The sequence below is a fragment of the Cyprinus carpio genome, chromosome A22 (genome assembly GCF_018340385.1).
Source record: "Cyprinus carpio isolate SPL01 chromosome A22, ASM1834038v1, whole genome shotgun sequence".
In the NCBI taxonomy this organism is placed as follows: Eukaryota; Metazoa; Chordata; class Actinopteri; order Cypriniformes; family Cyprinidae; genus Cyprinus; species Cyprinus carpio.
In genome coordinates, this window is record NC_056593.1 from 4,739,082 (window position 1) to 4,764,774 (window position 25,693).

General features: G+C 34.8%; 1 protein-coding gene and 2 long non-coding RNA genes across 5 annotated transcripts; all 3 read right to left on the reverse strand.

The window, feature by feature from the left end:
• Positions 1-1,836: 1,836 nt before the first annotated feature.
• Positions 1,837-16,497, reverse strand: LOC109046829 (NACHT, LRR and PYD domains-containing protein 12-like). Of its 3 annotated transcripts, XM_042712321.1 has the most exons (14): positions 16,419-16,497; positions 15,850-16,045; positions 13,927-15,757; positions 12,587-12,757; positions 9,608-9,781; positions 9,226-9,396; positions 7,730-7,903; positions 7,202-7,375; positions 5,543-5,710; positions 4,979-5,152; positions 4,436-4,609; positions 4,139-4,300; positions 3,928-4,058; positions 1,837-3,461 (listed from the first exon to the last, which is right to left on the reverse strand). In XM_042712321.1, exons 2-14 carry the CDS (start codon positions 15,881-15,883, stop codon positions 3,415-3,417), a joined length of 3,585 nt encoding a protein of 1,194 aa, XP_042568255.1. In that variant the 5' UTR covers positions 15,884-16,045; positions 16,419-16,497; the 3' UTR covers positions 1,837-3,414. The 3 variants fall into 3 exon arrangements, with proteins under 3 accessions (XP_042568255.1, XP_042568254.1, XP_042568253.1); XM_042712320.1 differs by lacking the exons at positions 4,436-4,609; positions 4,979-5,152; positions 5,543-5,710 and having other exon boundaries at positions 1,837-3,455; XM_042712319.1 differs by lacking the exons at positions 4,436-4,609; positions 4,979-5,152; positions 5,543-5,710.
• Positions 16,498-17,595: 1,098 nt separating this feature from the next.
• LOC109046416 lies at positions 17,596-19,071 on the reverse strand. Its single transcript, XR_002010547.2, has 3 exons — positions 18,724-19,071; positions 18,257-18,316; positions 17,596-17,675 (listed from the first exon to the last, which is right to left on the reverse strand). It is a non-coding gene; the product is annotated as an uncharacterized LOC109046416 (long non-coding RNA).
• A 3,853-nt stretch (positions 19,072-22,924) lies between these two features.
• On the reverse strand, positions 22,925-24,846 carry LOC109046415. Its single transcript, XR_002010546.2, has 3 exons — positions 24,707-24,846; positions 23,772-23,869; positions 22,925-23,524 (listed from the first exon to the last, which is right to left on the reverse strand). It is a non-coding gene; the product is annotated as an uncharacterized LOC109046415 (long non-coding RNA).
• Positions 24,847-25,693: the final 847 nt, after the last annotated feature.

Consider the following 25,693-nt stretch of genomic DNA (forward strand, 5'->3'; position numbering starts at 1 on the left):
CTGCGCGCGACCCCATTCATTTCCCAAACACAAACCTTGCGAAAAGACATCCACTTAATATACAAAAACACACAAAAACTAACAACACATAACAAAAAAGAAGAAGAAAAAAAAAAAAGATAAAACATTATTAACAACAATTAAGAAATAAAAGCACTATAACAAACCTCATGTTCCAAAATAAAATGAATGGAAGATTGTCAATGAACAAAAATATATTATATTTTGTGAGCATTTTGTAACTATTTGGAAATATTCTACATATAGTCGTTGGATTTATGGATAATTTGCTTATTTAATTCAATTATATTACACAGTTAAGAATGAATCAAATAATTAGTAGATTAAATGTTTGTATCTAATTTGTGTGCATAATATTTTGTGTAATAATGATAATTCATTCATATTCCTTACATAATCTGTACACTAGCAGGGAAAGTCTCAGCAGTGGTGATGGTCAGGGAATATGGTGGAGCACAGAGAGGAATAATGGATCACAGCAGGAAAAGCAATCACACACAGAGCTGTAAAATACTAGTTGTGCTGAAGATTTGGACAAATGACATGCTAAAATTGTTGCTTGTACTTTACATATTGTGATGGTGTGTTGACCTCTAGTGGTGAGTTTGAGAATCACATTTCAGTTTTAAGTCCACGTCCACACAGGAGAATCTTTGCATCTGCTGCAAACAAAAAAAAAAACAAATAAAAATTATCCAGTTTTTTTTTTTTTTTTACATTATGCAAACACATTACAATACAATACAAGAAAAGATTACAATCATCTGAGCTATCTGAACTGGTGTCTGTGAAAACACAAAACGGCTGCACAAATTCAGTCAACTTGTAATAGTAAAGATTAGTGTGGGAGAACAAACTTAAAGGGATACTCCACCCCAAAATGAAAAATTTGTCATTAATCACTTACCCCCATGCCGTTTCATACCCATAAAAGCTCTGTTCATCTTCAGAACGCAATTTAAGATATTTTGGATGAAAACCTGGAGGCTTGAGACTGTCCCATAGTCTGCCAAGTAAATAACAGTGTCAAGGTCCATAAAAGGTATGAAAGACGTCGTCAGAATACTTCATCTGCCATCAGATGTGCAATCTGTGTTATATGAAGCGAAGGGAACACTTTTTGTAAGCAAAGAAAACAAAAATAACGACTTTATTCAATAATTCATTTGTCAACGGTCTCCTCTGGTACTTTGTCCCAGCCAATGGACATAAACACACTTCACATGTGATCAACACTAGTTGTAATCTTGAGAAACTACAGATAAATTTTACAATTGACCAATACTAATGCAGTTTCAGGTGCAGCACTATGTCCTAAATCAATAAAACTAATTATAAGTTTTAACTACCTCCTGATAATGTATGTTTTTGATTATCAATCTGAAGTCCCTGCACATGCCCGTCGAAAATAGTTTTCAGTGTCTTCAGTGACACACAAATGAAACACAATTTAGCCTTTAGTTCAAAACTGTACTAAAGCTCATAAAGCAATACCAAGTACAACTGACCTGAGATCATATCATGTCTCTGTTCACAATAAAAGCTAAAATAATGCACAATTGGAAATTTCGCTTCATATTTGGCTTATATAATTCCGGTGCACCAAGTACAACATATACAAGTGTAGGTTCGGAGTAAAAGTGAGTCCAAGACAAATAAGGATGTCAGAGGATAAAAGCACAAAACCTTTAAAAATCTAGTTTGAAACCAATGTTTCTTGTGGAAATGGATTATTGCATTCATTGCACGCTGTTTTGTGACAAAAAAAAAAACAAAAAAAAAACGTGAGAGCAGAAACACACACAGACACACACATATATACATACATTTATACACACACATACATACACATATGTTTTTCTTTAGTTACAACCAAAATCTGTCCAGAGCCAACATTAATGGGCAGCAGTCCTTAAAGGGATACTCCTCCCCAAAATTAACATTTTGTCATTAGTCGCTTACCCCCTTGTCGTTCCAAATCCGTAAAAGCTTTGGAACACAATTTAAGATATTTTGGATGAAAACTGGGAGGCTTGTGACTCTCCCATTGACTGCGAAGTAAAATACAATGTCATGGTCCAGAAAAGTATGAAAAGCATCATCAGAATAGTCCATCTGCCATCAGTGATTCAACCGTAATATTATGAAGTGACGAGAATACTTTTTGTATGTGTATAAAACAAAAATAACAATTTATTATTATATATATTTCACATTTCAGAGAAGTATTTCATCTTAGCTGCTTTTTGAAAAAATGCCAATGCAACCAGCAAGACTTCATCCTCAACTTTATGTTTGAACTTCTTCCATTTACATTCTGCTTGTCTACTTTTCCTTCTGAGAGAAAGTGTATGGCCATTTATCCAGGGCATTGTCTTGGCTTGATTATCTGTCCTGAACATTTGTTCTGCATTGACAATGGGTATTTTAATATGCTGTGAAGCAGTTATGGCAGTGTACTAAATTTACATGGATATTGCAAATAAACTATTATAATTCACATTGATAAAAAATAAATAAATAAAATCCATATGCTTTTAATTTGCTCTCTTTAGGTTTTTTAAGCACCACTGCTTGTAAACCCTGTTTGTGAAAACACTCTGATAAATATTTGAACAGAGTTTCATGGTAAATATTCTCTGAAACATTTTATTCAATTTTTATGACTTTCTTGTATCAGTTCTTTTTAATTTGATCATGTCAAATGTAGTTATTGTTAAGACAATTGTCAGTAAAATGTAAGATCATAGAAATTTGGTTACATAACTAATTAGCATGAAACACAATATTCAGAATCCTAAAGAATAATTATTCTCAAAATTTAATAAATAAACAAACAAAACAAAACAAAATCATGCATTATAAAAGAATGTGACAAATTTCTCGACATTGTATTAGACACAGCTTTGTGTTGTTCTAAAATGTGTAGGTTAAAATAAAGAAAGATCTCAGCTTAATATAAAATATTTAGTTATACCTATACAAATAAAAAGGTTAACATTAAAGAAGACCACAGCTTTATTAGAAAACCTAAAGAAAACAAATTTGATTAGAAGAATTTAGTTTTTTTCTTTTACATCAACACCTCAAACTCCATCCCAGCAGGTGGCAAAAATGCAACAAAGCTGGTTTACCAACCACTATTAAGTTCAATAGAAGGAGAGAGAAATTAAGAAAGGATTGAGCCAGATGGAGTCCTGTGTTCTTTCTTCGGCATCTCTTCTTCAGATGAATGAGTTCAGTGTCTGTTATTGATTTATTCCAGGATGAGGATTCCTGAGGTCAGTTTATTAGGAAACTCAGCCTTACTTTGTCTTTTCTGAGATCAGTTTGTCCACAGAAACCCGATCATGAGTGAAAAGTGGGGTTTTTGAGTTACCATCCTGATGTGCACTATATGATCGATGAAAGCTGTTTTTCCTCCTCTGCTCCATCTATAACTAAATAAATAAATGATCATTTGTGTGAATACTTAATCAACATTACTCATTCAGTATCACATGTGTGTACTTTTATGTTTCCATTAAACCAAAATGTTTTCATTTAAAAGTCTGACTGCATTAGTAATACTTTTAAATAGAAACATATAAGAGCTAGTATAATGTCTTTACATTCAATAAAACATTGCTGTTTGAAGCAGCTGTAGGTTTTTGTGTTTAAATTCATGAATTGTTTGGCAACATCTCACCAAAAATCCTCATTCTGGCAAATTACTATTCTCAAAGATTTAAAACTCATACAAACATAGATTTTCATTTGTGTGCTGATATACTAAGTTGTGAATAGACTTCATATTGAAAATATAATGAACATTTTAGATTCTGGTTACAGACGTCACATCATCACATAAAATAATCTATCCTCATATACACAGTACTATAGTAAAGCTCTTCTGAGGATCCTCACCTGATGCTGACTGGTCATGTACTGTTGATTTCACAGGTTCTCGTGCTTTAGAAAATGATGTAATCCATCCACCAAAACTACTGATGAGGTTCACACCAGCTCTCCAGCTAAACCAGTGTTCTCTCTCTAAACTAAAAATAAGAATAAAAAGAGAAACAAGTAACAAATTACAAATTAATATCTGACCTAAACCTAAAAGATGTTTACACACCTCAGTTTACAGTTTGAGTCTCGTAGCGCGTCACCGAGCTGCTTCTTTGAGTTTCCAATGTTATTGTTACTCAGATCAAGCTCTTTTAAAAACGACAGTGCTTTTGTTTCAGCCAAAGACTGAGCCAAACAAGCAACATCTGTAATGGCACAGTCATTTAGACTAGAAAGAGACAGACATCATTTTTTCTTCTTGTATATGAATGTTCCTCTCTCACCAAAACACCAAAATTATCTTTTTAAGGCAATAGAGGCAATTGCTAAACATTTTTTCTTCTTGTATATGAATGTTCCTCACCTCAGTCTCTCCAGTTTACAATGTGAATCCTTCAGTACGTCACATAAGTGCTTCACTCCTGTGTTTTTCAGTTCATTCCCACTCAAATCCAGCTCTTTCAGGTGTGATGGGTTTGAACACAGACCTAGAATCAGGGTGAGAGACTGTTTCTCTGTAATACTGCATCCACACAGACTGACAGAAAGAGAAAGAACAATGATAAAATGAATTTTGTACCTGAACCACAACTTAAGTTTGTCATTTTAGAGATTAGTTTACCATTACTAAATACACATTTTGCTTATTATTTAGTGAAAAGTACTGTAAAAACCATGCAACTATGTCAAAGAAATCTGTTCATTCTGTCCATTCATGTTTAGTCTGTTCTAAATTATGTTTTTTCACAGCAAAGATTTGTCAGATTTCAGCATACATAATTTAATAGCCACACAGATTCAAATGCTTCAATTTTTAAAGCTCTTTTTACTGATACACAAACTGAACGATCAATCCATAATACATTTTAATCACACAGTAACTGCTGTACAGTATAATGTTACTAACGCTAGTATTTCCAGTTTGCATTCTGGGTTCCTCAGGAGATCCCTGAGGTTTTTCACTCCTGATTCTCCTAGTTGATTTCCGCTCAGGTCCAGCTCTCTCAGGTGTGATGGGTTTGATTTCAGAGCTGAAGTCAGAACAGAACAGCCTTCATCTGTCAAATCACAGCCTCTGAACCTACATGAAGAGAAATGAGAGTAAAGTTCTGTAAAGTTATATTAACTTTTTTAATGGAAAACATACAGGGAATGAGATTTTTTATTTCACCACATCGCAAAACACATCATTGTATACATCTATATTAACAGAATACAGCATTCACACCGGGAGCATGAGCTGTAGTTTTGCGTCCCAGAAGTATCCCATTCACCAAAAACTCTCTGCTCTTGCTTCGCTCCTCATATTTTGTGCTCACGAGCTGTATCAAACAACCAAGACAAACTAAAGATATTGTTCGAAATTACATCACACCTGTTTGTTCTTTGAATCCACTTCAAGTAAGGGCCTTAAAATGTCTGGTCTAGACTGATGATTTCAAGTATTTTGATTCTTTTGAATGTTACTCACCTCAATCTCTCCAGTTTAAAGTGTGAATCCTTCAGTACGTCACATAAGTGATTCACTCCTGTGTTTTTCATTTTATTCCCACTGAGGTCCAGCTCTCTCAGGTGTGGTGATTTCAGAACTGAAGTCAGGATGAGACACTGTTTCTCTGTAATACTGCATTCACACAGACTGACAGAAAGAGAAAAGACAATGAATCAGATCCATATTAAGCTCATGTGTGAGTTTTCATGACTAAACGCCACACACTCACTAATACAGTTGTGGTCTAATGGTTAGATGGTCAGACTTGTAACCCAAAGGTTGCAGGCTCGAGTCTCTGTACCCGCACAGAGCAAGGAGCCAAACCCCCAACTGCTCCCCCTGCACCACAGCAAAAATGGCTGCACACTGCTCTGGGTGTGTGTGTGTGTGTGTGTGTTTGTTCACTACTCACTGCTGTGTGTGCACTTAAATGCAAAGCACAAATTTCAAGTATGAAACACCATACTTGGCCACAAGTCATGTAACTTAACTTTTAAAACACCACCAAATGTAATTACATGCCCATAAGAAAGAAGCATAACTAGAATTTGAGGATACTAGTTACAACAAGTCTGGAGCATCTTCACAGGTTAAATTTTTTTTTTGTGAATTTTCAATATATCTTCATACTTGAAATGCAAGTTGCAGTGCTATACATGATGCAATGGGCCATGTTTAAATTAAATAAATAAAAAAAAAAAACAAAAAACAATAAAAACAATGTAAATTATAAACATAATAACCCTAATATACCCAAATATCACCACATTTCAATTAGTTACAACTATTAGATCGCAGAGGTTTTCAACTCCAGAGTCTCCTAGTTTATTCCCACTCAGGTTCAGCTCTCTCAGGTGTGACGGGTTTGATTTCAGAGCTGAAGTCAGAGCAGAACAACACTCATATCACATAATCACAACATCTTAACCTGCATTGGGAGAAATGAAACAAAGACTTCATTGTTTCACTCAAATATACAAACACATTTTTATGTATGTGAATGTTCCTCACCTCAAGGGGCGGTCACACTAGACTTTGAACGTGCGAAATTTTTTTAGTCGGACACCGCTGCGAATATGGGCGGGAGCAGTAACGGTCTCCCCTCAGTTATCACAACATGGATTAATGTGCTTGTACTGTGCCTTTTGCGACGGCGTCGAAAACTGTTTTATTATGTTTTACTCTCTGTCTGTCACTCTCTCTCTCTATATAAATACATACACACTAAGCAATAAAAAATTATAAAATGTGTCCTCATTCAAATGTACCATCTGTTTCCTGTTTCCATTGACACTCCGACATGACACTTTTTTAATAATCTTTTAAAGATGTATTATGTAAAATAGGATGCTGCGCTATGGCTAAAATTTACTAACTTCCTTAATTTTTCCACATTGAATTTTCTGTACAGATTAGTCACGCAGTGACGTATTCATATTCCACTGATCCCCCGTCTTCAGTGATTCGAATTCAGGCAGGTCTCTCAGGTCTGCATGATTTCAGAGCTGAAGTCAGAGCAGAACAACACTCATGTGTCATATCACAGTATCTTAACCTGCATTGGGAGAAATGAAACAAAGACTTCATTGTTTCACTCAAATATATAAACACATTTTTATGTATGTGAATGTTCCTCACCTCAGTCTCTCCAGTTTACAGTGTGAATCCTTCAGTGCGTCACATAAGTGCTTCACTCTTGTGTTTTTTAGTTCATTCCCACTGAGGTCCAGCTCTCTCAGATGAGATGGGTTTAAACGCAGAGCTGAACTCAGAAGGTAACAGTGTTTCTCTTTAATACTGCATCCACACAGCCTGAAGAGAAAGGAACAATGACTCAGATCTATGATGATAAATAAGGCAAAATGTACATCCTGCCAGTTGGTATCGCAAAATAAACTTTTATGACTTGTTTTTTGTAGCAGCAGATGTGTATCTCATATAATTTCTGCAGACCAGCATGTACAACCAGTAAACCTTGTTAAAGTCTTTAAGTTAAACAATTACTTTCTAGTCAAAGCTGCTTAATATAAAGTGTGAAGAATGAGGAAATGCCAGAAAGTGCAGTGCTATAAATTATGAAAATTTTGACTCTGTGTACTTAAAATAAATAACTAAACAGTGAACTTTAATTACACTTTAACTGCTGTACATTATAATGTTACTAACTCTAGTTTTTCCAGTTTGCATTGTGGGTTCATCAGTAGATCACAGATGTTTTTCAGTCCAGAGTCTCCTAGTTGATTTCCGCTCAAGTCCAGCTCTCTCAGATGTGATGGGTTTGATTTCAGAGCTGAAGTAAGAGCTGAACAACCTTCATCTGTCATATAACAGAATCTTAACCTACATTGGGAGCAATGAGACAAACAAACTCTTCATTCTGTGATATAACATCTTCATAACAAACATACAAACAGACAGAGAACAAGACTGATCTTTATTTTGCCAGATCACAAAATCACTAAAGTGAAAATTTTTCCACAAATTTAATGTGAACTCCGGCTCTTTACCAGTCATTGAGTACAAAAGCCCTGAGATATTGAGCATAAAATTCATTCTTCACTCAGGTGTACAAAGAAGTTCAAAACAGCTGAGCAGCAGAATGCTGAATGCTGATAATCAGACCGCCACACCACTGGTTAGTTTACACATTCACGTCACATCAAGAACAGACCATTTTTTTCTTGCCAATGTCACTCTTGTCTTGCTCACTGGGGAAAATGCATTTATCCATAACGTGTTTAATCCAAAAATGTTTTGGAAAAGGTAGTTAATTTGCTTTGTTCAGAAACAGACACCAAGGGCCCTATTTTAACAATCTAAGCACATGGTCTAAAGCACATGCCCAAGTGCACTTTAGGGTGTGTCTGAATCCACTTTTGCTAGTTTAAGGACGGGAAAAATGGTCCGCGCGCCCGGCGCATGGTCTAAAAGGATTGGGGTCCTATTATGCTCTTCTACAAAATCTTGATTTGTTTTGGGGGTGTACTAGAACAGGCTCTCACACTAGGTTGTTTGAAAAACACATTATTTGTCACAATTTTGAATTTTGATATTTTACATTATTACAACACCTCACTCCCCTTCTGGCATGAACGTCTACAAATAGTTCCTGTACCCAAATGAAGGCCTGCCTTCTGAAATACGAAATGTGTGCTGTGATTTGTTAACTGGGCCAGTGTGCGTTATGATTGGCTCCACTCAGTGCCTGGTCTTACCAGCATTTTTGTTGGTCAAAGGTGCAGTCTATTTCAGTTGCCTCAAAATATCAACGCACCAGCAATGCACCTGAACACACCACGTTTTCAGACCAGCACGACCATAGGCGCACTAATGGATGCAAAAGCATTTGCTATTTAAACAACATGACGCAGGATGTGAAAAAGACAACTGTGTCGGCTGAAACTAGCAAAAATGGCATCAGGTGTATGATAGGGCCAAAATTGTTGCGAGGTGGCATTTTTGTTTGGGGAGTTTGAGACAAATCTTCATCCTTTTTAAAAGGTTTTCATTCCCTGGCTCTTAAGGCATTGTGTTTTTAGCACTCAGCTATAAAAAACATCTTAATGTTTACAGTGCTTATTATTTGAGTGTAGCAATGAGTGAAATTACAACCTATTTCCCTAAAATGTAAAAAGTTCTGGTGAATGATGCTAGATACTCACGTCAGTGTGTTGAGTTGACAGTGTTTATCCTGCAGTAGAGCAGCAATCTGATTCACTCGTGTGTCTCCTAGTTCACATTCACTTAGATTCAGCTCTCTTAAGAGTAACAGGTTTTTACCCACAATTCCAGTCACATACTGACAGGCTTCATCTGCTGCAGGACCCAAAAACCTGCAGAAAGAGAAGATGAAGCAGGATTCAGTTCAGTTCTAAAATAAACTCGGTGCAACAAACAATAGCAGTCAATTTTAATGAGCAAATCAAATGTAAAATGGTTTATCGTAAAGACACTTTGCTGTAATAGATAGTATTAGTGAAATAATATTTCTAGAAATAATTTGCCTGCATATCGCGTATTATGTATTACTTGATCAACTCTCACCTCAGTGTCTTCAGTTGACAGTTCTGATCCTGTAGTAAATCATCGAGAGGCTTCACTCCTGATTGTCCAGGATCATTTCCTGTGAGATCCAGCTCTATCAGGTGTGAAGGGTTTGATCTCAGAGCTGAAGCCAGAGCTTTATAACCTTCTTCAGTGATACTGCAGTTTGAAAGCCTTAACAGAAACGAAAATGTAACATTCAACTGACCAGTTATTCTAGAACATTATTCAAATACATCTGAGCTTCTGTTTACCATATCTGATGTGCTCCATGTATGTGACTAAATTGAATCTGTTCATCATATAATATGATAATTCTCTTCAGAAGACCCAGGTGAAAAGGTCAGTTCATATGGATTACTTTTACAATCTTTTTGAAGCATCAAAATAGTGGTTTCATGGACCTCCAGTGAAGGGAAAGAAGTCTCTCAGATTTCATTAAAACATCTTCATTTGTGTTTCAAAGATGAAAGAAAGTCTAATGAGTTTGGAATTAGGGCTGAAATGATTAGCAGACATTATTTTTGTTGTCCAGTAGTCGTTTGATCTCATATGTCCTGATGTAAGAACCTGCAATAACATAGCCCTACCAGATGAAAACCAAAACACAAGACTGTAGTTCAGCTCTCCTGATGCAATTCAAGAGAAGAACACACAGCGCTTCAGTTTAGAGCAGTGATTCAGAGAAAACGGAGCAGATCTGAACCTGAGGGTGCTGAGCAGCATTTGGATGAATATGTAAATATATACTGTTTGCTTTCCTCTCAATAACGAAATAAACAACAAAAACTGACAGCGGTGAGAAAGCAGCAGTTTAAAACGTACCTGATTACAGCGATGTGGATGTTTGCATGAGGTACTCCAGTAAAGTCCAGTCACGTCACATTTATTTATATAACTTAGTACTTTATGCAATAGATAGCCTTAAATCAAGCAGCTTAACAGTATTAAACATGAAAAACCAGAGTCAGTGTTGCTTTCAGTTAGAATTACAACTTGATTTTCTGTGATAAAGCAGCTCTCCAGTGTGGAACTAGCAGATTTCAAAATCTTTTTATTAGTGGGGAAAAAAAAAAACGTTTCATTAAAGTTATAGTTTGCTTTGCAGAGATCAAAGCTTGATCTAGATCAGTGGCAAACAATGATTTTAAGCTCTGTTTTCATATATATTTAAATTAAATATTCCACTCTCATATGGAGATAAGGACTGAAATTACATAAAGTCATTATGCAGAATTTAAACCAAAATTATTTGAATTTAGACATTTGTAGTGGATGCGCTTGATTACTTTTCCTCTTTTATTGACAGCAAGGAGTGCTATAGGTGCACAATAATTCATCTTTAAACTAAACTGCAGATCTCATGTTATGAGAAAATATTTTTTAGCGAGTAAAATAATTAGTGATGCGCACTTACTTCGATATTATGGCGGACACTGCTGGACTCAGTGGTCGATTGGACAATTATCCATTTCGAATAGGTCCAATGATAATATCTTACTGTACAACCGCAGCTGCACAGAGGTGTTGATGTTGTTTAAAGTCCTCTCTACAACATACGAAAAGTATTGCTGTATTTGACGGCTACAACTTGAAGAAAATGGTAAGATTTATACGTTTCCTTTTTAAAATACTTTGTTAGTGACGCGCCGAGTCAGACAATTTTACACTGCAATAAATAGGCCTATCTGTTTAAAGAGCTAAAAGATATTCACCATATCAGCAAAATTGCATAAATTTAGTTTGATTTGAATTGTTTAAAACAATTGAAATAGGCTACTATTTGGCCAGTGTTAAAGAATGAGATCAACTCTATTCTAAAATTTTTATCTGATAACTATTTTAAACCGTTTTTATTTTTGTTTTTATCTTGATATACTTATTCTAAAACATAAGGATATTGAATGATTTTTAGAAATAAAAATTAACGTATGGCACAAATGGCATTTATAGCCTGTATCTGTATTTCCTTAATGTCTTGTACCTTTGATGGTGTTAAACATGGTGTCACATGGATGGGAATATGCATGGAAATGATATGCAGATGAGGTTAGGCATAGTAAAACTAGGCATTGCAAGCTCCTTATATATGGTGATTTCGGGGAGGAGATGGGGTGGAAATGCACGTACGCACAATTTTTCTCTGACTGGGATTTATAAAAGGATTTTTGCGCAGGTTCCGGTGTACGAATGGTTTTATAAATCTGAAAACTTTTGCGCATACGCAGAATCTAGCTTTCATGCGTATGTAGACTTTTAGGATGAAGTTTTATAAATGAGGCCCCAGGACTGTTTTGATAATGATAACCCTATAAGGTATTTTAAGAGAGATTAAAACTAAAACTTGACCTTTGTTTCTTATCCATATGACTTACAAAAAGAGATTTTAGGCAGAATGATGTGTCATTCAGCTACTTTATCATATAGCTAATTAAATGGGGAATAAGAGTTTCTCTGCCATCTCATTTGGTGTGCCAAACAAATTTATTTGTATAAATTAATTGTATAATTGTAATTACATAATGACTTTCAAAAGCTGAAGTTATTACCTTAATTTATTTGTTAGAATATGTATAACACAATATTTTAACTAATTGCAAAAGCTGAATAATCTATAAATGTCTACTGATTACTCAGTGAAATAATCAATGATTAGTCAATTAATCGTTCTAATAATCGTTAGATTAATCGATTATCAAAATAATCGTTTGTTGCAGCCCTGTTTGGAATGTCATGAGGGTGAATAATTTATTAACAGAATTTTCATTTTTGGGTGAACTGTCCCTCATACTACGCATATTTTTTAAACATTTTTAGAGATAAAATACAAAATACATAATTTGTCTATTTAATGTACAACACATACGTATATATACATTTTAGAAATCATATCTTAAAAAAATATTAAAATAAAATAAAAAAAAAATCACACCTTTAGTTTTGCTTAGTCATTTTTTGTCCTGTTATCCCACAATTTACCTCAGTATCTCCAATTCACACTGTATATTCTTCAGTCCAGTGCAGAGTAGCTTCACTCCTGAATCCTGCAGATTATTATTGTTCATGTTGAGCTCTTTCAGATTGGTATCTGATCCAAGAACTGCAGCCAGAGCTGAACAGCTTTTGTCTGTTAAGTTACAATCATTTAATCTACAAAGGAAATAAATCACATCACATAATTCAAAGACTGAATACATACATTTAGTAAATACAAATACTAAATACATTTTTTTCCACCTAATACTTATACATCAACATTACTGGTATTACTCTTAAAAACTAGTATTTTCTGTATTTTAGTTTTTTTTTATTCTGTGACAATCCTGTTAGATAAAAACAAACAACCATGTCTGAATAAAATATGTGTAAAGCTTTAATAACAATAAGGCATACATTTGAATGTGCTAGTTTTATTGCATCTTGAAGTACAGAATCTAGGGATTAATTTAAGCACTGAGAATTTGTTAAAGTATATGTAACCTATATAATAGATTGAAAATAACTATGTACCAAAATTTTAAATAACAATTTAACAAAACTTCCTATAATAACTAAATTCCACTTCTTCCTCTGCTAACTAAAGTGCATGTTTTGCTGAAGAACAGAATTTTCTACATAATACATATAAATATACACCTAATAAAATATTAGCATTACACTTCAATACTGCGTTCTTTAAAGAAAAATAAAATATATATGTGACCCTGGACCACAAAACCAGTCTTAATTCGCTGGGGTATATTTTAAGCAATACCCCCAATAAATATTATATGGGTCAAAATAATAGATTTTTCTTTTATGCCAAAAATCATTAGGATATTAAGTACAGATCATGTCCTATGAAGATATTTTGTAACTTTCCTACCGTAAATACATCAAAACTTGATTTCTGATTAGTAATATGCATAGCTAAGAATTTATTTGGACAACTTCAAAGGTGATTTTCTCAGTATTTAGATTTTTATGCACCCTCAGATTTCAGATATTCAAATAGTTGTATCTCGACCAAATATTGTCCGATCCTAATAAACCATACATCAATGGAAAGCTTATTTATTCAGCTTTCAGATGATGTATAAATCTTAATTTTGATAAATTGACACTTAAAACTGGTTTTGTGGTCCAGGTTCACACACACACACACACATACACACACACACACACACACACATACACACACACACACACACACACACACATATATAATCAAATCAAAGTTGTACACTTGCACATGGAACATGATTAAGAATCACTATTGATCAATGTAGATAAATGTTTTCCAGATGAGTGCAAAAACATGACTTTATTAAATGACTTACAGAGCTCTTTTGGAGGTTTTGATGACTGCTGATAATCTAATGAGACACTCGTCTGATTTCTTGAATTTCTGAAGCTCAAACTCCTCCAGCTCCTCCTCTGATGTCAGCAACACAAAGGCCAAAGCAGACCACTGGGCAGGAGAAAGGTCAGCAGATGAGAGACTTCCTTTGTTTAGGTGGATCTGAATCTCTTTCACCAGAGTTTGGTCATTCAGTTCATTCAGACAGTAGAACAGATTGATGGATCTCTCTAGAGATGAATTATCTTCTAATTTCTGCTTGATGTAATGAACTATTTCCTTTTTGCTCTTGTCATTGTCACCTTGCTGTGTCAACAGACCTCGTAAGAGTCGTCGATTGGATTGGAGTGACAAACCAAGAAGGAAGCGAAGGAAAAGGTCCAGGTGTCCATTGTCACTCTCGAGTGCTTTGTCCACTGCAGTCTTGAGCAACTCAATCATGGTTTCATCTTTGTTTTCCTGTTCTGTAGACTCATGAACAAACACACTTTTCTTGTTGATGTCTAGAAACAGATGTGCATAAAGGGCTGCAATAAACTCTTGAATGCTCAAGTGAACAAAGCAGTACATGGTACCAAGAATGATCCCTTTTTCCTCTTTAAAGATCTGGGTACACATGCCTGAATACACGGATGCTTTACAGATGCCAATACCACAGGCTTCCAGATCTGTGTCATAGAAGATCACATTGTTTCTTTCCAGCTGATCAAATGCCAGTTTCCCCAGTGAAAGAAGGGCGTCTTTATCCCATGGAACATCTGCAGTGTATTTTCCATCATACTTTCGTCTGCTCTGCAGGATTTGAAAGCGAAGAAAATGTGTGTACATTTGTGTCAGAGTCTTGGGAGTGTCTCCAGTATTTAATTCCTGCAGTATTTTGGAGCCGTCATCAGCTTGATTGTTTTTCAAATCATTCTTTCTTTTCTCCTCTAAAATGTTCTGGAAAACAGTGGCTGAAATCCAGCAGAAGACTGGAATGTGGCACATGATAAAGAGACTCTTTGATTGTTTAATGTGACCAATGATTTCTTTGGCCTTATTCTCATCCCTGAACCTTTTTTTGAAGTACTCCTCCTTTTGTGCATCATTGAATCCTCGTATCTCTGTCAGCCGGTCGATACAGTAAGGAGGAATCTTACTGGCAGCTGCTGGTCTGGTGGTGATCCAGATGAGAGCAGAAGGAAGCAGATTTCCCTTGATGAGGTTCGTTAGGAGAACATCTAGAGAGGCTGGTGATGATATATCATGCCACGTCTCATTACTGTCAAAGTTTAGAGGAAGACGACATTCATCCAGTCCATCAAGGATGAACAAAACTTTAAATTTATTCTTTCTTGTAAAGTTCAGTCCTTTTGTCTCTGGGAAAAACTCATTTAGAAGACCCATCAAGCTTTGTGTTTCTTTCTCCTTTAAGTTCATCTCTCTGAATGGAAGAGGAAATATGAAGCTGATGTTTTGATTTTCTTTTCCTTCAGCCCAATCCAGAACAAACTTTTGCACACAGATGGTTTTTCCAATGCCTGCAACTCCTTTTGTCATTACAGTTCTGATCTCCTTGTCTTGTTCGGTTGCTTCAAACAAATTTTTGCATTCAACTGGTATCTCTTGTGATTCATTATGCCTGGGAAAGGACTCAATCTGTCTTACCTCATGTTCAGTATTGACCTGTTCACTACAACCCTGAGTTATATTGAGATCTGTGTAGATGTTATTCAGAAGTATAGAGTCACCTTGCTTTGCAATTCCTTCAAACACACATTGATACTTTTTCTTCAGACTGCATTTTAGCTGATGAATGAAGAACAGCTCATCTAAACATCAGGAAAAATTAAGATATTTTTATACTAATTTTCTTTCCTACATTTATAAGTGACAATATGACAGATGTCCATGAGTCTCTTACCTTCTAGAGTATCAGCAGCTTCATCTTGCTTCATACTTCTAAGAAAGTACAGTGTGAGATCAAGAGCTGCATCACTGATAATGCATCTATTCTCATTAAAGGCCTTCACAAAGTATTGTGTGTTCTCTTTTTGTAATATTTTCTTAAACTTTTCTAGCTCATCCTTCAGAAACTTGATTACTTTGCTCTCAAGATCCTAAAAACAATGCAAGAAAAAGAGAGACAAAACAAACAAAACGTAACCAAACCTTACATATTCATACATATATTAACATATACATATACACACACACATATATATATATATATATATATATAGATATATATATAATCCACACATATATATATATTTATATATATATATATATACACAGGAGATTTTTCTTTGATATATATATATATAGATATAAAAAGAAAAGAAAACTATATATATATCGCGCTATATATTGAACTTTATTCATATATATATATATATATATATATAATCCAATTAAAATGGGATGCTTTATTCAATAAAATATTTATTTATGCTATAAATATTACCGTTTTTGAGAATGTGTCTTTCCTACCTGGAAGATCCACAGGAGATTTTCTTTGAAATTCTCATGGTTCCTGTGAGTCTGGATGCCTAAACCTAATATATCTTTCTCAATGTTAGTTAATAAAAAAAAAGACAAAAAAAAATAATTAAACAAATAAAAAAATTAGGCAAAATATTAGAGAAATCTCTCTCTTATTTAACTTATTTTAACAAAGAGAAAAATAAAGTATTAGCTGTTTAAGTTCACACTGTTGTTGTGCTTTATATGATAAACAGATTTAATTTAGTCTTTTATTCACAAAAAAACATCAAACAATACAAACACAATTACCACATCAAATTTGGTCAACAGCAGCTCAGCCGTACATGCTTGACACACAAGAACAAACTTTGCTGGTTCCCACACATAAAAATGCACACATTTGTGAATAAAATAAAATCTGTTAATCATAAAGGAATCGTGTCTTTTCAGAATACTTGGATTAAACTGTTCAGTTCATATGGATTACTTTTAAGATGTATTTATATACTTTTTAAAACTTAAACATTTTGCTTGCATGGATTTTCAGTGGATGGACAAAAATAAGAGCCTATTAATATCTTCATTTACATTCTGAAGATTAATGAAAGTCTTAAGGTTTTGGAATGACATAAGAGTGAGTAAATGACAATTTTCAATTTTAGGTGAACTATCCCTTTAAAAACTAGTTCTCTTATTGTATTGTTTTCTTTCCTATAAACATAAAAAAAAAAAAAAAAAAAACACAGGGGCTGGTAAGTAATAGTAAATTCTGTGTTAATAACAGGTATTTTAACCTGTTGTGCAGCAGTTCAGAACACCATAATTAAATGGGTATAGAAGAAATATAACTTATTTCAAATAATTTCAGTGTTTGGATCTTTCACTAATGACACAAGGTCAGTACAGCCATACATTTGTCCTTCTCATAGCTAAAGACTATGCATTTATGTTTGCTTGCATGGTGTCTTTCCATTTAAGTTTACTCACCCTAGTGGCTACTTGTTTAATTGGATCAAGGCAAAGAAGCGCTATAGAGTTTATTACAGAGTATAAGCTTACCAGTCTTGTACTGTGATTTATTATTTTATTTAATCTCTATCACATGAAACTTAGAGGAGAAATTAGGTGACACAATGCTGTAATGTAAAACACATAAAATACCTTTTGGTAGATGTTTTTTTCTCACTAAATGTCGGTGGTTGATCTTTTGACTGATCACTCTTCATAGACACAGAGCTGAACACATGTGAGCCTGATCGTACACTAATGACACAAAGAGAGCAAAACACTTTACTGCAGGAGATACTTGAGTTTCATTTGAAGACATTTGCTGTGCAATTAGAACAAGGCAAAAAGGCACACCAACTATTTCCTGCATTCCTCTGTTTGACTCTAGACAAGTTTCCCACCTACATCATTCCTAAGTTTATTTTTGTCTTCCATAAACTCTAAACTGAATTTGTTTATGAACTCACACAAACCAGAATGAGTTTTAAGGTTTTTCCACTCTCTCCAACATCACACAGTCTCACATGAAGTGATTTAGAATTGCAAATGGTTTATAGAATTTACAACAAAATGTCTTGATCTGAGACTTCATCCTAATAACTTCACAATTTCCACTTCCCCACAAACCGTGTGTCCAGATGTGTATCAGAAAGAATCAACTAAAATACCAAAAACATTGTAACTGTTTTATCAGTAATAGCCTACTGAATGTAGGCCTACTTGTGAATAAGTGGCTGAGAAAAGCAACAAAAACTTCTCAAAACATCTACAGGAAAAAGCAGTTGGTACATTAGTCTGTTGTTAAATGTGACATTGTGCATAAAACGCAGTCTTACCTCTGTTTCTCTGAGAGACTCATCTCATAGGTAGACTCTTTTCCTTGCTCCTCTGACATACTGCAAAATATTCAGTTTAGTCAAAGCTGATTTTTATTACATTCTTCTTTCACAAAAACTAAATACACATTCATTAGGCTATATGTCTGTCTAAATCTAACGGTCTGATTTAAAAATACTTTGGATTTCGCATAAACAGCCTAAAATAAAAGCGGTAATGGAGGAAAAACATTCACGTATTATTCGTTAGCAGTAACGCTTTTCAATAAGCCTTCAAAAATTCTAATCTTAGACGTAATCGGAATAAAAACAGGCCCTTCAAAAATTCTAATCTTAGTTCTAAAAACTAATCAGGTTCTTAATCCTTCCGGAATAAAAACAGGCCTACTCGAATTTAAATCACGCATATCACATTCCGCCTGTTTCGCCAAATAACTGTAATCGAGGAGGTATTAAATTAAACTTACGTGCTGTCTTGTGCAATAAGCAGAGAATTTAGAAGTGTTTGAAAAGCTTTCAATGCGTTTCTCTCTTTTGCGCTTGTTGCTTGTCACGTGGTACTATTCCAAAACAAATTCCAGTCTCTGGTAAAAGATTCGGCGTCATCAACTGTTTGAGTGTTTCTAGGCTTTGTGAACGATTAACAGCAACGGCAGCCAATCTTAAGTCTTCGTATTTCATAGTAGACCTGCCCTAGGTTACTCTCTCGGAGCCAAACATACATTAAAGTTTCGAGGTTTAACGGAACGCATTCACTGCAGTAACAAAGCCCTCCTCAGTGCTGCTCAGAATGCCAGAACTCATCCGCTTTGGGGTGTGTCTCTCGCCAGTGTGTATAATCTATGGATTATTTCAGTAAATTGGCCAATGTAATCATCATAAATGTATGCTTGATTTTTGACCAAAGTAATCTTAAACTTTCTATTTAACACTTTTTTCTTTTTCTTTTTAACACTGAAAGAGTTCATTTGTAAATCCAGCAGATGTGTCACACACTTCTGTTGGATTACAAATAAAATCTTATGGTGTTAAAATGTGGTCTGTGAGTAATGTACATATTTCTCACTTTTCGAAAGTGTTATTTTAACTCCAAAATGAAGGTTATATTTACATTTCAGGAGTGTTAAATTTGACTCAAATTGAGTTCACTGTGTGATTAATGATCAGGTAAAAAAAAAAAAAAAAAAAAATATATATATATATATATATATATATATATATATATATATATATATATATATATGTGTATATGTATATATATGTGTGTGTATGTGTGTGTGTGTGTATGTGTGTGTGTGTGTGTGTGTGAGTGCAAAGGCACAAAATACGTATTCTTATTTGGTCCATATGTATTCTGAATTTCATTAGGTTTATAGTGCTTACATTTATCTGCTTAAAGCACAGCATCTCATTCATTACCATCAATGATGAATGCAGGGCCATCCTTAGCTGATGCGGGGCCCGGTGCGAAGTAGGTAGCAAGTTGGTCCATTTGCAATTGCGTTCACCCCTCAAGTGCGGGGCCCGGTGCGACCGCACCAGTTGCGCCAACCTAAGGACGGCCCTGGCTGAATGTATGTTACTGATCACTGAACAAATTCTGTGCCAATGGCGTTTGGACCTCATTGGAAAATGTAGTCTCTTTCTTTTTTTTCAGCAAGACAATATGTGGTTCTCTGCAGTTTTCAGCCAAGCAAGAAATACACTCCCACTTGCAGCATCACAAAAGTGCTCCTGTAAAATTGGGGGGGAAAAAACTGAATCATTTCACATCCATTTATCAAAACTATTAAGAGGTGAAATATCAGAAGAATCAATTACAATACAATAATAGTTTCCTCAAAACATTTACCCAAAAATTCTGTCATCATTTTTTTTTATTCCTTATGTGGTTCCAAACCTGTATGACATACATGTCGTACATGGTGTCTGTGGAACGGCATGAGTATAAGTAAATGACAATTCAATTGAACAATTTGTTTTAAGGGTTATTTCGCCCCAAAAAATGAAAAAGATGTCATCATTTATTTACTTGACTGTTGGTCTCTGTGCATGAATGCCGTTCAGCAAAGCAGTTCAGTCTAACTCAACCAGGAAAAGCACACAATTCTGAACAATCAAGATTAATAAAAACACAACATGAAATAAAATCTATGTGCTTTTTTCTCTGAGGTAAATATATCTGCATAATTAAGGGTGTGGCCACTTGAGTGACAGGTGGATTGCCGCTGCTGTCACCGCCGTCGAGCTAGGTGGGCGTGGTTTCAGCAACCAGCTCCCACCTTTTTGCCCATTTTCGATTATCCGGGATTGACGTGCAGTGACGCGCTGCCAAAATGGCAACGGCTGCCTCTGAAAAACCTATGGGTGATGTCATGGACACTACGTCCATGTTTTTATACAGTCTATGGAAGAGATTCATTCAGAACGAATCTGCTGCGTGGTTTTGAGGTTAGATTCACAACTTTACATATGAACCGGCAGGACATAAGCTAACATATACTTGCTGCACATCACATAAAACATTCAAAAATGTCAATATGTGGGAGTAAGAGAAGAGCAGACATATGGAAATCTGACGACGCAAGAGAGAGCTCAATTCAGTCCGGTTTTCAGAGTACAGACACTGAAGCACACACGACGAGTGTGATTTCACCAAGTACAACATGTTCCTGGATCAACATCCTTCTTTCATTCCAATCAACCAATCAGAACTGAGATATAACTTTTCAGAAAATATTTGTTTTAGGCTTACAATCAGGGTAAGGTGCTTCTACACCCTTGTTAATCAGTTATCATTTCCCACTGATTTTAGGAATAAATTATGGGTAGGGTTAGGTTTAGGGATTGGGTTAAGTTTATATTTTTGGACAATAATGTTGATCCAGGATCATCAGAAAATGTTGATCCAGGAGCATGTCTTACTTGGCAAAATCACGGTGACCAAGCATACACACAGAGAGCGCATCTCACATCGCTTGAGCACTCTTTTGTGTCGCATGAATGGAGAATTACACACAAAATGATGCCAAATTGTCCATTTTGATGAGTATTCCCATAAACACAGTTGATTACGTCTTAAGTGAACGTAAACAGTAGGGAGAACATGTGTCAGTACTAGGGGTGTCGTGATATACCGGTATTGACGATAACCGTGATATTCAAAGCAACAATTATCGATATCGTGTTAATTTAGTGTGTGACGGTACCGGTATTAGTGATAACTGCAATATTTAAAATGAACAGTTCTCTTATGATAACACCACATGTAAATACTCCATCGTCAGTACCTGGTTGAGCTCCCAGGTGGCAGTATTGTGCCTTAACGCTGACACCTGTCACACAAGAAGACGACGCTACTCCGAGGAGAGCCGTGTTCATCAGAGTAAGTTGCCATTATTTTACTAGTCATAGAATGGGAAACGTTATATTAACCTGTTAACAGTGGTTTTCTGTGTTCATATGTAAGTAAAGGGTGATTATTTAGTACCGCATTTTCTTTACTCGTCTTATTTTTGTTTTTGCAATTAATACGGCCTAATTACATCTTATTGTAAAGTGTTACCATTAATATTTATTCATCATACTGTTGAACTTGACAGTATTTTCTCTCTTGTTATTTCATAGGAGCTTCAAAGAAGATTGAGAAAGACAGAGTCTTGTGCCCTGCATTTATCAGTATCCTTATGTTCGTTCGGTGAAAAAGAAAAACTCAATAAACAGAGTAAAACATAATTTGACTGATATCTTTTCCCCCAAAATTTCTATAGATATCACAATATATCGATATTGTGAATTCTTATGGCCACAATAACCGTGATATGAAAAATCTAATATCGTGACAGCCCTAGTCAGTACATTGCATCCATTGCAGCTGTGGATTCAGTTTTAAAGGGATAGCAGCCTAATTTAGTTGCTATTGTCCAAGTCATTTATGTTAATCAAGCAACAAAAGAAAGACAGAAAATCACGCACTGCTCTTGACTAAAAAAAACTTTAGTGGCCCTAAAGATTAATTTACATTTTTTAATATAAATAAATATGTCTGCTTGAAAGAATAAAGAATATGGTAAGCAATTTGCCATCAAAAGTGCATAATTAGCCTATATAACCATTGGTATTTCATTAAAAAGAAGACCATGTTCTTGTCATATATATATATAACCTAAAGAATTCTGCAATCACTTTACTTTTTCCCCCTTTACTTATTGCACAAATTAGTGATTACTGCTATATAAGTGAAAGCAGGCAACACTGTTTTGATTAAATAAAGTTTCTGTTCAGGTTTTATGCATATGGTGGTGTATTCCTGACAGTTTTTTTCCCCTTCTAAAATAAGACCCCCTCCCTAAAAACAAACAAACAAACAGAAATATTGCAATGTATCGTCTTTCTTACAGTATCACCACATATTGGAATATACTGTATCATAACCCATGTATTGTGATACATATTGTATCTACACATTATTAGTAATACAGACCTGATGAACACTAACAATATTCTGTTCAAGCTTCAAAGTTTAAGCATCAGCTTACTTCAATATCTGAAAATAACATTCAGTTTAACAATGAGAGTAAACATGAAATCATATAGATATATACATGTAGAAATACATATAGTGAGAATAACCTCTTTTGAACAAAAACAGATGTTTTCTGACCATTACATCCAGTAGTTCTTTATTTTTATTGGCATGTCAGCATCTAATCTTCATGGCAAAAAATGAGTTCCAATAATACATGAGTTACATAAACACAAAATAAAAACCAAGCAAACAGAAAAATACAGCAGTTAAAATTATCCTCTACATCCAGTCTTGTACTGCTACCATTATTAAGACAAACTAATCCCAGTTCATCCATTATTTCCTCAATTATGGTACCATTAAATTCAGTGACAGGACTCCCACACAGGGTATTATTGGCATTACAATCACCTTTTATCATCTCTGCTAGTCAACTGGAGACTGACTTTCATTTGCATTAGGTACATCAATGCCACACACCCCAACAACATACACACAGAAGTTTTACTAAACTGAGATTTTTTATGAATGTAAAAGACCTCAAGTACAGCATGGAGGAAAAAAAGAAAAGAAAAAAGAAAACACAACCAACAAATCGTGGACTTATTCTTAATGGCTAAATTGACATGGTTAGCTGCATGCATGGCCACAGGTGGTTGGGCAACACTTCTGTCTGGCAGGACATTGATCATCATGGATTAGTTCTCAGCACATCAGTCCGAGTCATGGACCAGGGCCCACTGCAAGGATACAGATAGTCAGATTTAGTCTGTCCATTTAGTGGCATTCAAATCTCAGACACACAGCACAAAACACTCAAAGCAAGAACAAATTTTACTTTTAAATTGAGTTGTATTCCAAGTATTAGTTTTTATTTTGAAAAGCCATGTGATTGAAATTATGCTATGGGCCAAATTCAGGTACTTGCCAAGGAGAAATGATAAAATAATTAAGAAACTGTGTGTGGGGTGCATCAATATAACATACTTCATATAGAGGTGTACATTCAAGTGCACATTTAGTTCTGCAGCACTTCTCATTGTTTGGACAGTCACTGTAATGGGCACACACCTTGGCCACGTTCACTGTAATGGGGGGAAAAGCAGGCCAATGCATTAGTATCACACCTTTAGATAAAGCCATACAGTGATGTCCACATCCAGTGCTGCAGCACTTCTCATCATTTGGACAGTCACTGTCATGGGAACACTACTCGACACACACTCCAAACACTGCTACTTCAAGATTGTTTGTAGGACTCATTCTTTCTTTCTTTTTTTAGGGGCTCTCCTCCCTTCTCTTATTGTTCTCTCATTTCTCATAACTCATCTGTCTAGCTGCTTGTATCTTGTCTACTTCATGCTCTTGGTGACTTTTTTATCCTTCTTTACAATTCTTCAATCTATCTTTCTGTGTTCTCTATTTCTTTGAGGGTGGAATCTTCAGAGAGTATCTCTGAGACTTGACTTGTGCAAAACGGCCAATTACCATGCTAGTATTTATAGTGCTGAGAATTCCTTTTTCAATTGATAGAACAGCCAAATGATTGAGTCTCCTCTGGCCCATTGTTCACCTAAGCTATGTATGAAGATGATTCAATGCACTTAATGACCGCTCACAGCTGGAACTTCTGACAGGTATTGTAAATCTGGTGACTGGATAATTTTTGATTAACTTGTTTTTGGTTCAGATTCCAAAGTCCCTAAGTCTCACTGGCTTCTATGCCTAGCTGCTTGCCTGCTTTCTCTAACTCATCTGCAATACAAAAGTAAAATACACAGAATAATGCGTTCGTATATAAACAGCTAATTTCTGACAACAAAAAATGCTGTATTATGCATAGTTTAAGATAGTCCTACATTAAAACATTAAAATAAATGAAACTTTACACACAAACACACAGACACAAACACACACTGTACCAGTGTCCAATAAATGTTCCTTTTGCAGCTCTTCTCTAATGCCACCCATGCCACTGCCATCTGGAAAAAAAGTGAAATAAAGTTAACAAAGAAAATCATAAAAAAAAAAAAAATACTCTGTGTGTGTGTGTGTGTGTGTGTGTGTGTGTGTGTGTGTGTGTGTGTGTGTGTGTGTGTGTGTATATATATACAGTATACATATATATATACATATAAATATACATATATATATATATATATATATATATATATATATATATATATATTTACTTGTTTGTTTGTATGTATTTATGTAGTCTTTGATAATGTCTAAATACATATCCAAATGCAAATCCGAATAAAAGTAACTATGTTTGAAAGGTTTTCAGACATAAGTACTCAAGAGTACTAAATACATCTAGTGGTTAAACTTTGACATAACACTTGTTTTTCTTAATTTATTTGCACTAAATATGACTACTCTAACAAATTTTAGAGATTTAAAATACATTTGCTCTATTTTTAACTTGTATACTGCATTAGTCAAATAATAGAAATCATGTTCAGTCTGTAATGCCTTAGTGCTTTAACAGTTTATATTTTATCTAGATCCATCTTTAGGCTTATTTAATTTCAGGCTTTTGTATGTCTTGGGTATGGAATGATATTACGGACAATATTCAAAAGAATCATATATGTCAGGGGTTTTCATAATCAAAGACACTGGGCCTCAAATTTGACTCAACATTTGTTAGCCTACTTTTATCAGCTGTGTTAAATTCTAAAGTTATCATCTGAATAATAACATTTAATATTCAACTATTTGAAATAATTGAGAATAATGGAAAAAAAACAGTGCTGGTTCCATATTAAAAGAACAGAACAAAAATAATTAAAATAATAGTTGTACTAATATGAATTATTCTGACTTGTGCGTCAGTCAAGGTAAGCAGAAAAAGATGCAACAGATCTTTGAATAATAGTACATTTAACGATGTCATAGCGATC

What these genes read in the sequence shown, in the direction of transcription:
- LOC109046829 (XM_042712321.1), bottom strand. Translation starts at nt 15,883, where the DNA reads ATGAAGCAAGATGAAGCTGCTGATACTCTAGAAG. An exon ending in TGTAAACTGGAGAGACTGAG is followed by an intron (nt 5,711 to 7,201) that starts GTGAGGAACATT and finishes TCTTTCTGTCAG; the next exon opens with TCTGTGTGAATGCAGTATTA. An exon ending in TTTAAACTGGAGAGATTGAG is followed by an intron (nt 5,153 to 5,542) that starts GTGAGTAACATT and finishes CTCTTCATGTAG; the next exon opens with GTTCAGAGGCTGTGATTTGA.